General features: G+C 38.2%; 1 protein-coding gene across 2 annotated transcripts in view; it reads left to right on the plus strand.

Moving 5' to 3' along the window:
* Positions 1-12,572, plus strand: part of PIBF1 (progesterone immunomodulatory binding factor 1) — a 230,838-nt gene that overhangs the window by 138,732 nt on the left and 79,534 nt on the right. For both annotated transcript variants that reach the window (XM_089680363.1, XM_089680364.1), the window contains exon 14: positions 10,351-10,453. In XM_089680363.1, the coding sequence (XP_089536489.1) occupies positions 10,351-10,453 (103 nt within the window). The remainder of the gene's footprint in view (positions 1-10,350; positions 10,454-12,572) is intronic.

A 12,572-nucleotide genomic window follows, 5' to 3' on the forward strand; every position in this document is an offset into this window, starting at 1 on the left:
TTATGTGCATATGCATGCAGATCCACAGTAAGCTTGTACTATAGAAAAAGTATTTGAGTTTGCAAATCTGATCAGTCCAATAACCTTGCAGCTTTACACTGAACCAAATCATGTGTTAGAGGAAAGCCTACTTAAGCAAGACATCTAGGACAAAGAAAAGAATACTCAAGCTCTTTCATCTTGCACCTCATTAATGTAGGGTTTCCATGCAGAGATGACAGAAGTAGTAAAAAAGCCATGATCATCATATTGCCCTCTCTAATTTGAATATTATCCTGTCACCATTTACCTAAACATTTTCAGAAAACCTCTTAGAAGTTCACACTTCTAAGAGATTATAAATAATAAGTCTCACAAAGAGTAAATCCTTTGAATCACAAAACCATTAAGACTGATATGAGAATTCGGGAACTGCACAATCATGATAAGCCTCATCTGTGAAAAATGGAAGATCTGATAATAGAAATTAACTTCAGCTGGCTCCTCTTGCTGGAGGGCCTTCTTGGCTCCCTCTCCCCCCCCCCCCCCCCCCCCAAAAAAAAAAAATAAAACCACACATGCCTCCACCTTTTTTTTCTTTTTTTTCCTTCTTCCTTCTTCGACCCTCCTGGGCTGATTAGGCTCGACTCCCTAATGAGTTTGCAGTCACAAGGATCCCACTAGTTGTAGTCTACGTTTTATAGTCTGACGCTGTACTTGCCTATAGCCCCCTACACCCTTCGCCTTCCAGGGGCGAGATACCACCAGCTTTTTCCCTCATTTTCAATTATCCCTGTCCCCCACTCATGTTTACCTATTGCTCCTTGGGTTTTAAGCGAATTCTTGAGAAGACAGCATATCCCTATGCTTGGTGTCTGTACTCCAACATCTACTTTGCACCATTTGTTTGGCTTTGTCATTTCATGATACCTACTATCAGCCATGTACCTTAATGTACATATGTAATATAGTGAAAATGAAACCCTTGTCTCTTTCTTGTTTTGACCTGGGCTTAGTTTTGAGAACCTCTCATTGTATGACTATCATTTTTTCTGCATTATATCTTGTGTATATTATAAATTAAGTTTGGAGGAAAAAAAGGTAAAAAAAAAGAAATGAACTTTGCCCTTATTGCAGAAAAGTGCATTACCTTATCAGAAAGGCAGATTTATAATCTAGTTGTTCCCATTCAAAATGAACCACTAACTGCATAAAACAATCAGCAGTGTACATACGTTAATGCCAACTTTGTGTCCACAAAAACCTTTCTTTAAGAGTATTTGTCATCAGTATGCTATTATTATTTCAGCCACCATGAGACAGCTCTTCTTGCTCATTTTATTTTGTCTACTTTAGATAAAACATCGTTTGTTGATAGTTCGATTTTATTTTAGTGTTTTTTTTTTTTAAAGATTCAGAGTTGTGACTCAGGAATAGAGAGCACATGTGGAAGTGTAGATTTGTCCTTTTAAGATCACCACACATATTACAATCTGACTGTCCAATCGCCTTTAGGTCTACCAACAACCTTCTGGTGCAAGGTATGCTTGAATGGATTCAGATTAATTGGATAGGTTTTAGGTAGGTCCTCGTATCTTGTAACCCACAAACGTGGGTGCTCTCAGCTCAGTTTGTCCCAACGGTCTATTTTTCTGGTATTCTTCTTGTTAATACTCTCCAAGGATGCATGCATTTCTGCTTCCGAACTTCTGGTGTATGGAATGCAGATGGTGATAGGAAATAGCAATGTTCTTTTAGCTTGTATAGATGCAAGCATCCATATTCCGTAAGTGGATTTTACTTGGTTTTGAAATTTTGAATAAATACAGTATTACGCTATAGGAAGCTGCCTCCTGGTTTATATCTCCTTCTCACACGCATGCATCATTGAAGAGTCTTAACGGGAAGAATACCGGCCAAACGGATCGTTGGGACAAACAGAGCTGAGAGTACCCACTTTCTAACTGCTGCAGACCTGCACAGAGTGGATCCAGCAGTGAGGAATATATATATATATATATATATATATATATATATATATATATTTATATTTATTTGCACAAGTCACTTTATTTTCACAAATGGATTATTGTGACACTGGAACTTTAATTTTTATTGGACTTTTTTTTACTGTTTAATTTTACATTTGTTTTCAAATGATGAGTTGTTTGTATATGACTATTGCTTTTTGAGCAGGGTTTACTGGTTTACAGGGGATTGGTATTTTCTGCACATTGTAGAGCACTGTTATAACAATGCACATTTATATTGCATAGATAAGCACTTTGGACTGGGAAGTGTATATAAAATGGAGTATCGGCTTTTATGGAGTATTTTGCTCTTTAGCAGTAATAGCACACATAACATGATCCTTTTAAGTGTTTAATTAGTATTGAACCCTACACCAAGCTGATTCCACATTCATTTATACCCTCAACATTGTAATAACAATGCAAACAATAGGTATTTTTGACAATTAAAGTATAAGCTTGGTCTATGTATTTAAACATACATATTCTCTTTCAAAGTAGAAAAAATGGCTGTGTGTGCAATTTGCAAAACTTGTCATTGAACACTGAAAAGCAAAGAATTGTACAAAAACATTACTTTTTTTCAGGAAAGAAAATCATTTGATTCCCCCATCAGCACAGCCAGTAATAGTGGGGGAATCCCACCCCGGAGCTGTTGTGTTCTCCCGGTGTGGGGACCGGGGAGCCGTCTCTTCCGGGATAATACATTGATTACTGCTAGTGGCTTTAGCTGCTGGAAATAATCCCATGCTGAAAATCTGACAGGCTGGTTGTACCCAAGTTGATAGATGGATCAACTTTGGTACAGTCAACCTGCCCATAGATGGATCGAATCTCAGGCGCTCCCTGCTGAATTGTCCGAAATTTGATTAATCTATGGCCGGCTTTAGACATTTTTATAGAAAGTAGCTTTAAAAAGGTTTATCAACTGATCAGCGGCACTGAGATCTAAAAGTGAAAACAAGAATTTTATTTAAAAGATGGTAGTTTATGATACACAGCAAACTCAACAAACTAAATGTCATTCACTTAGGGTTTATTGTACTTTAACGTTTTGACATGTTATATGACATCTGTTTTTATATGACAAGTCTTACACATGTTCTAGACAATCTTTTTCTATTTGTATCAATCTTACTTCATTTTAACAGTTTTTTATGTTACATGTTTGCTTTCAATTAAGTTTCATTGCTTTTTTGTAATTTACATGTTTCACTTGTTTCCTGCATTATACAACTGAAAACTAAAGACAGGTTGGTCTTAATAACTTTAATTTCACCGACTTGATGAAACTTGAAAGGTATCAATGTAATGTTTTTATTTCACTCAAGGCTCATCTTGAAAGAACAAAACAAGATTTTCTGGTTGTAAATTTCTTGTCCCGACATTTCACCTCCTGTCATTACCATTCATTATTAAGCTTTTCAAAGCAAATGAAGTGAAGATACATACTGTGCTTAATGTTCACTTCTTGACATAATGGTTAACATTTAAGCCCCTTTTCTTAGTTTGCTTTGTACACCTTCATAATAGTTGTGAAATGTGTTTGTTCTGTAAAGGTTTTGTGGCTTTAGTTGCAAAGAAACCAAATCTGGACAAATTGAACCTCTTGCCATGGCTAGATACTTACTAACAGGTGTCTTAAGACATGTACTATAACACATGTATTGTCCTTTTTCTTGTGCCATGTAGTGAAGATCTCAATATAGATCACATTCCAGCAGTAAACAATAAACCCTCTGCTTGTCTTTCAGTCAAGATCACTGCTCTTTCACTGTCCCCTGCTGGAAAACTGGCAATATTAAGACTCTCAGTCCAGGAGAGATTGCTGGAAGCCAATCTGTGTGGCATCCAATGACAGATCATTCTGATTGGCAAAAGAGAGAATGTGACAAAGCATTGTTTTGAATACTGTTATTTATTTGATGAATAGCAAAGAGAGACAATATAGAACAGCATTGTTCCACAAGGTGTGTAGTTTTTAAAAAAAAAAAGAAAAAAAAAAAAAAGGATTTTTTTTATAGTATATTTTGCTAGGGTTTAGGGATAAAGTGCATGTGTAACCCAAACATTTTTTTCTTTTAGCTGTGTATAGAGACCCCTGCCACTTTATTTTGTTGCTTCCTGTATCCCATTAGGGAGATCTACCCTCACTTCCTGTCCTGGAGAAGCAACAGGGAATGAGGGGAAATATCTGCATGATTACGCTTTTCATTGTTTGTCATCAGAACAGGTGTCCTCTTTCAAATATTCATTCTCACCTCTTGTTCTGTTGATATCTCTAAAATCTGAATTTCTGTCCTTGTGACAGTGGTCCCCAGGTCAAGCAGAGAGGATACATATACTTAGCTGGGGCACAGCAATAAAAATTTACAGGGGTTTTAACCTTTTTACCACTTTATATAAAGCTTAACAGAAAATTATAAAAAAAAACCTTTTTCGCTATGCATACACTTTAATTGTTTACCTGTAATGGTGTATTTCCCATGTCCTGCAGGCTGCTGCTTCATGGAAAAATCCTCCCGTCATGTCACCGAATATTGACCACAGTGATAATCTTCTTATGCTTCAGGGATTAACAGAAGTGGCTGTGAGTGTGAAGGGCTTACGCTGTTCACCCACTACAGGCCGGCCCCTTCACTATTCACAGAACTCATACTATTATTGTCCCACAATGTGTTCTGTGAATGGAGGAGGAGAGGATGAATGACGGGTTCTCCCTTGCTCTAACCTTGAAGGGGTTGGAGTACCAGATAACATGGGGTGTTACTTAGTTTTGTATCAGGACTGTATCCCAAGTGTCTGATATACCTTAAAAATAATTAGTACTATCTCTGAATATGTTTGCTGTTGGCAGCGATATAAGTGTATTCTGCATATTACTTTAAAGGATCCAGCTACCTCCAAAAGTCTACTTTAATTTTACCCCCCCAACTCTACTTTTGGTTAAAAGAGAAGTTAACCCATACAAAATAATTTCTCGTGGATTCAAGGTTTAGTTAGCCAGTAATGTTTTTTGTAACCCAATGGGGAAAACTCGCTGGTTCGTTCCCATGCACTAGTTTCCTAACTTGTTTGAAAACTGACGGTAGGAATCACAGGAATGTGGTACTGAAGCTTAGACTTCTACCTTTATTCCTGCTCAAATTCCAGTGTGAACACTTGCATTCTACATGTATTGCAACAAAGTAGGGATGGGTAGCATTTTACAAGATCTTGGGGTAGATTGCCCTTTTCTGTTACTTGAATGTAGTGAGAATCGGACAGCATAAGACAGACCTAATGAAAGAGAAATCTTGTTTTATTTGTAAGGAAGAAATGGGCCTGTGTTGATTTATGGTAGATCTTATAACTGCCTCTTTTTTACAAATGTAATAACCTTCAGCAATTAGATGAATATTATGTAGTTGTAGGTTTCTCCTCTTTGCCGGCCCTTCCAACATTCACAGAACTCATACTATTGTTGTCCCACAATGTGTTCTGTGAATGGAGGAGGAGAGGATGAATGATGGGTTCTCCCTCGCTTTAACCTTGAAGGGGTTAGATTACCAGATAACATGGGGTGTTACTTAGTTTTGTATCAGGACTGCATCCCAAGTGGCTGATATACCTTTAAAAGTAATTAGTTGATATCTCTAAATATGTTTGCTGTTGGCAGCAATATGAGTGTGTTCTCCATATTACTTTAAAGCAATTAGATGAATTTTATGTAGTTGTAGGTTTCTCCTCTTTGCACATAGCTTTTTGTTGTGTTGATAACCCTGTTTATGACATTCAGTTCTTCATTGTGGCTGTATCATAAAAGTGAACATCCTATTGCATACAGTGGCACTTAAAAAATGTAAAACATTTGTCAACACAATAGTACTTATCCTAAAAACCTATATGCCTTCTTTGTATTAAAGTCAATGATGACTTTACACTCTTAAAGCTTACCACAATTCTACTTTAAAAAAAGGTTTTCCTGTGATTTACTGTGGACACCTGGTTATTTATCATATGTGTAAATGAGCCGGAAACATCTTTGTGTTCGCGTTCACTGCCTGTGTGTGTGTCACATGTCATTATGATTGTCTCAGCAGAACTAAAATATTGTCTAAAAATGTTTTTCTCACGTGTTCCTGCGTTTTTGCCTGTCTATTGTACAGTGTCTTTTGTAAGAGACTAAAGCCTTCAAGCATGTGTAATCATGCTAAATCTGTATCTTCAAAATAAGAAGTCTTACATGAGCACTACATTTTACAGTGTATTGAGGCGCACTCTAATGCAGTGTTTCTCAACTTTTTTTTAGTCAACGCACCCTTTAAAAAGATGCACAATCTCAAGGCACCCCATTCTAAAATATAAAAAAACTAAACTAATAGTTTTATATAATGCAACAACATCCAAACATGTAGGACACTCAACATTAGAGGTAATTTATTCTTCCACAACAAATACACCTTTTCACACTGGTCCTGACTAGTATTCCAATGTTTCTCTTCTCCCTGACTCAGCTAATGTGACTACCCCCCCAGTGCTAACAGATAGTGACAAACAAGGATGCTGTGCAGTTGTCCAACATCCTCCTTAACAACTGATGACATCATTGGTTGTCAGGACGCCTGCGACTAGAAGGTTGTAATAGTGCACAATGAAAACCCTTGGCTTTGTGTAACCGAAAGATGGGCTTCATCCACCTGTTGGCTTGTGTACAGTGTTTGGGCAATTTTAAGCATTTTGTCAAGGCACCCCTGAAGAAACCTAAAGACACCCTGGTTGAAAAAAGCTGCTCTAATGGACATTGTATAATTTTTTCTTTGTAGATTACTACTAAAGAATATTTATTCTTAGACATGTGTGCAGGTGCAAAATTAAATGTAGGGGAACACCAAACACCCAAAACTAACAGCTTTAGGAGATCTGACAGCAAAGTTGTCAGCACATATCTTTTACTTCAGGAGTTTTGTCCAAACAGCCTAAAATGGCTCCATGTCTTCAGAATGTAGATTAGGCAACTTATCCTACACATCAATGCCCAGTGCGTTAGCAGCCCATTAGCGGCTTCATGCATTTCCATATGAGGGATGTGATGTGTGTTTATAAGTATGCAAATAAAGATGTTGTGAAAATGTTTGTATATCCACAATGTCAGTTCCTTCATAAAGCAGTTTTAAACGATCCAGCAGGTTCACTTTCTAAAATAGGGTATTTTTGTTACACTGAACAGATCCCTGGTTGAAACAGCAATTCTTTGTTTCAAATATAATTTAAAAAAAAGGAATATGCGATAACTCACAGCCTAGGTTTTCATTGTGGGGCATGGTGGTGCAGCAGTTAGTGTGCTGGCTTGTAGCACCCGCTTTATGTGTGAAGTACAACCAGTCTACATGGAGTCTGCATATTCTTGTTTTTGCATGGACCTTCTCCTGGTGTTTTCTTTTCACAATTAAAAAGCACACTATAAGGGAAAACTGGCTTCTGACTAAATTGATTCCTGTGTTAAAGAATATGTCAACCCAACATTTCATAATCCTGATATGTGTTTGTATGTATGTGTACTTGTATGAAAAAGTATCTTGCTCTCTTTGTATTGCTTCCTTTGTGTGAAAAACCTGGTGTTCCTACCAGTTCCTCTGCTTTCCTATTAAAAACTGATCACACTATGCATGAAAGCACAGCGTTTTCAGTTCTCTAGCTTCTTCTGACACCCCCACCCCTGCACAGCTATTCACTGGGAAGATTAGTGTTCTGCTGTTTCTCCTCCCTCAGCTTCTTATACAGCTGAGAAAAAGGGGTATGTGATCACCTATAAAAATAAAATGTTTTGCCTTTTATTTCTATTTTGAACTGATTGGGTTGTTTTACAAGGTGAGGGTTCACATATGCTTTAATGGGTAGCTGTAGGATTGTGGCAGGGACATTAAAATTTTTATGAGAAAAACTAATATGTATATGAATCATTTTTTGTTTTTTGTTTTTTCCTATACACTTCCAGGACAAATTTGATACAGTGTGTGATTTACAATCATATTAGCCACTCGCCTACAGGACACTTATACCCCCTTCCTGCCCAGGCCAATTTCCAGCTTTCAGCACTGTCACACTTTGAATGACAATTGCGCGGTCATGCAACACTGTACCCATATGAAATTTTTATCTTTTTTTTTTTGAGACAGAGCTTTCTTTTGGTGGTATTTAATCACCTCTGGGTTTTTTATTTTTTGCTAAACAAACCAAAAACCACTGAAATTTAAGGAAAAAAAAATGTTTTTTCTTAGTTTTTGTTATAAAATTTTGTAAATAAGTGATTTTTTTCCTTCACTGATGTGCGCTAATGAGGCTGCAGTGATGGACACTGATAGGTGGCACTGATGAGGAGGCACTGGTAGGTGGCACTGATGGACATTGACAGGCATCACTGGGCACTGAAAGGCAGCACTCATATATGGCACTGATAGTCAGCACTGACGGGCACTGATAGGCGGCACTAACTGGCACTGATAGGTAGCACTGACTGGCATTGAAAGGTGGCACTGATAGGTAACACCGAAAGGTAACTCGGATGGGCACTGATATGTGACATTGATGTGCACTGATAGGCACTGATATGTGGCATTGATTGGCACTGACAGCTGGCACTGATGGGGCTACACAGATCATCAGGGCACACTGATCATTAGTGTCCTGATGATCAGTGTAGATGTCCCCTCTGAGTAAAGCCGATTACCGGCTCTCCTCTCGAGCTGTCAGCGTGACAGCTCGTGAGGAGAGAAATGCCGATAACCGGCATTTACCTATTTACATGTGATCAGCTGTGATTGGACACAGCTGATCACGTGACCGAGCCGACATCTTCGGCTCTTTCTGTTGATCGGTGATCCACTGTGTCTCTGAGGGACACAGCGCACCACTGATCACCGCGCGTGAGCGGTTAGAATGGGAGGACGTCATATGATGTCCTCCCAGAACAAAAGAACCGCCTTGCACCCGTCATTACCTTATATGGTGGGCAGGAGGCGGTTAAAAGTTGTTCTAAGGTGTGCCTTATTACTGACTCCTCTTCTTTTTACCTGTGGATAGTAGATCACTGTAATATAGAGATTAGAAACATGTTTAATACCAGTAGAAAAGAAAAAATGTCATTTGCTGACTGTCACCTTAATAGATACATCTATAAAGATGTGTTTATTATGCTTCTTGCACACGGGAGAAAAAATACTGCATTTGTAGCCTCTGTTTTTTTTTTTTTGTTTTTTTAGCCTCAGATGTATTTATCCTAGCCTCTAGATACAATAACAAACTGCTTCTGTTTTCCGCCAGAACCAGGGATGCTTAATCTCTTGCCTCACATGCTGTAGGTATTCCCTGGTTTCAGTTCAGGTTAATCTATGCCTTCCCTCCACTAAGCATTTTAGCTTGACTTGCTCTACAAAATAGAGGAAGAGTGGAAGATGGTGTTTCTACTGGCACCGAACTGGTCCAGATGAACCTGGTACACAGACATACTTCAAAGTCTCTGACTTTAATAGCATGACTATTGAAACCCAAGGTTTTAAGGGACAGAAGTGTTTCGGAGTCAGTGATTCTTACCTTGCTAAAAGCAAAAAAAAGCTTCCTCTAGAAAGATTTTTTACCACACCTGAAAATCGTACTTCGCCTGCTGTGAGCACAGTCAATTTAGTCCCAGGGATTACTGTATGCCTGACATTATGGTGTCCTGCAAACAGGTCTTCTCCAGGATTTAGCTCTTAGCACCCTAAAAGGGCAGAAATCAGCTTTATCCATCTTTTTTCTCTTACAAAAACTTTTAGTCCTCATGCACACTGTTATGTTAAAAAGCGTCTTCCTAGATGTCTTCCTACTGGTAGCAGCGTTTTTGCAGAAAACCAGGGGCAAGTGCATCCAAGAGCAGCAGAAAAAACGCTTGACGCATGTAAACGCATCTAAACGCTCCTGAAGTCACGTTTAGTGCTTGAGTGTTATTTGATTTCAATGGCCAGAATAAATTGTTATTCTGACCAATGAAATGAATCAACACAATTTTATTTATTTTGTATTTGCTAAACTGTCTTCTTATGATAGGTAAAGCAATATATACAGAAGTCAGTACAGCAGTGTGGTCGTTCCTTATTTATCAAAATAAATACAAAGAAATTGAGCTATCGATACTAGTAAAGGGGGGATGGGTGGTGAAGGGGAGATATAATGAAAGACATACTGTATGAGATGGGATACACCCATACATTCTCTTCCTTCTGATTTTAGTAAATGAAAACGGTTTATCTTTTTTTGGTTTATATATTAAGATGTGTACCATAATATATGTAATCCTGTTTTTTCCTTGTATATTTGACATCAGTGTTCACCTGGCAAGAAGACTTTTGCAGCTTGAAAGACACAATACTTCCTTAACAAAGGACTTAGAGCAACAGAAAGAACAAACAGCAAAAGTGTCATTGGAGGTAGGTGAGCTCATCACATCAAATACCTTTTCAGTCTGGAGTTACAATTTATGGTTTTTGAGTTGACATATTGTTGTGTTGCATGCCTACCTCAAATTTTTCAGTGTCTTCTATTTGTAATGAAATATATATTTGAGATCAGAAGAAATATTGCCCTCCAGTTATAACCCATATCTAGCATTTATAGAAAAAATGTGACTTGATTAACCAGTTGTGTAATTATATCCAGGTATTTTAAAATCTGTCCCTTGCATAGGTTGTTTCTTTGTTCAGTAGTTGGTCCTGAAATCTAAACGTGGACTGAAAGGCACAATATTTCTATCTGAATATAAAAAGTGTTCTAATTTGATCAACTGAAATATACAACAAACAGATACCTGCAATGTATTTTACATTGTTGACAAATAACACACACACAAAATAACTGCTTGCAAAAGTACGCACCCCCTGTAATGTGGCAAACCTAAATCATCACTGATGCAGTCAGTTCTTTTCCACAGCCACATACTTGGTTGAAAGGAGTCCACTAGTGTGTAGTCCTACAAGAGTTGGATTCAGCAATGGAGGCAGTGATGCTCCTATCCTGTAGAACATGGGTTTTAACTGCCATGCCAATAAAGCTAGTGACTGAGAAGTACGGTGTAACAGAGGGCCCTGTGACAGGAGGTCTGACCTGATTGGCAGATGTCAAGGCTCCTCTGCCAAGTGTCTGTGTACACAGTTCCATTAGGCCAATTTAGAGTGATGAAGATCACAGGAATCCATTCTTCCTCTCTTTTGCAGGGCTATCAAGAGTAAATCTTCATTATAGTGAATGTATACACCAGTCTGAACTGGAACTAAGGAGTCACCAGGACATCCACAGCAAAGGTTAGGGGACCCCTGGACCTGGCCATAAACTTATCCAGCTCTTTGTTGAATATGGAGGTCATGGTGTCGACATTTGGTGTTCCCAGGAGAGAACCAGGCTTGCTTCCTTTATGGCTGCCTAACTTTTAGTACCCCTCAATTGTTTATGTAGGCCACAGCCGTGGCGTTCTAAGACTACACCCTGCAATAAGCTGTTGGATATTGGTAGGAGTGTCACTGAAAGTAAAGAAAATAGAATTATTTAGAGAACTTGGACATGGCACAAAAATTAAGTCCCAGAAAAGTTATTTTTATATGCAAAATAATAAAGTGATAAAAGGTCCACAAAAGTTCTTGTGAAAACAAAAGAGCCAGGATGTGTTCAAATCAATCCAGTCACCACCACCACCAGAAAAGATAGCCAAACTCCTTACCCTGTAATATGATCCTTATATTACAAAGAGATCAAAAAGCGTTTGTTGTTATACCACCATTCCACGCTCCTTCCTGCTCCACACCCGCTCAGCTGTCTTTCCCAGGAACTCATGGACAACCCACGGGACCCACACAAATGGGTTCCAGGGCATACATCTGACACCACAGGACTGTGGAACTGCAGGTATTCAGCCACTCAGGCTGCTACACCTCTTTCTGCATGGACCATGTAATTAAAAATGAACCACACTGCACATTGCATGATAAATTCTGCCTAAATGTTGATTCTACATTTGAGCTTTTTTAGGAAGAATTCACTTTACTACACATTAACAAATCACACCTATATTAGAGGTAAAATTAATGACTCTTGTAGTTATCTGCACATCCTTGTAGATAAGGAGAAAAGCTCTTCAGCCATGCTGTGTATAGTGTGCTCAGTATCTTAAAAACATTTTCAGTTGGCCCTTTTAAACTCCTTTTTGACCGTGATTTGAACTGAAACGAAAAGGTGATGTGAAAAATATGTTGCAACTTGGAACAACTGAATTTTTTCAAATAGTCAGACATCTTCATTTGATAGCACTACCATAATGTGTCGTCAATGTCTTTACTACTACTGTAAATGATTATTCCTATTGCAGTATGTCCGGCCTTTGTTTTATTCAAGATGTCAGAATGCCTTTAAGAATGTTAACCTATCCCACCCCTTTCAAAATTATATTATGAATGCATTATTGCTAACAACTAAATTTTACTACAGTCTGCAAACAAGCTTAACTATTGCCTGGGTTTAGACACCACCCTGTTTGCAATATTTCAATAAAATGTCAAT

This window comes from Staurois parvus, unplaced genomic scaffold, assembly GCF_062004578.1.
Source record: "Staurois parvus isolate SC_StPar_1 unplaced genomic scaffold, SC_StPar_1.0 ptg000243l, whole genome shotgun sequence".
In the NCBI taxonomy this organism is placed as follows: Eukaryota; Metazoa; Chordata; class Amphibia; order Anura; family Ranidae; genus Staurois; species Staurois parvus.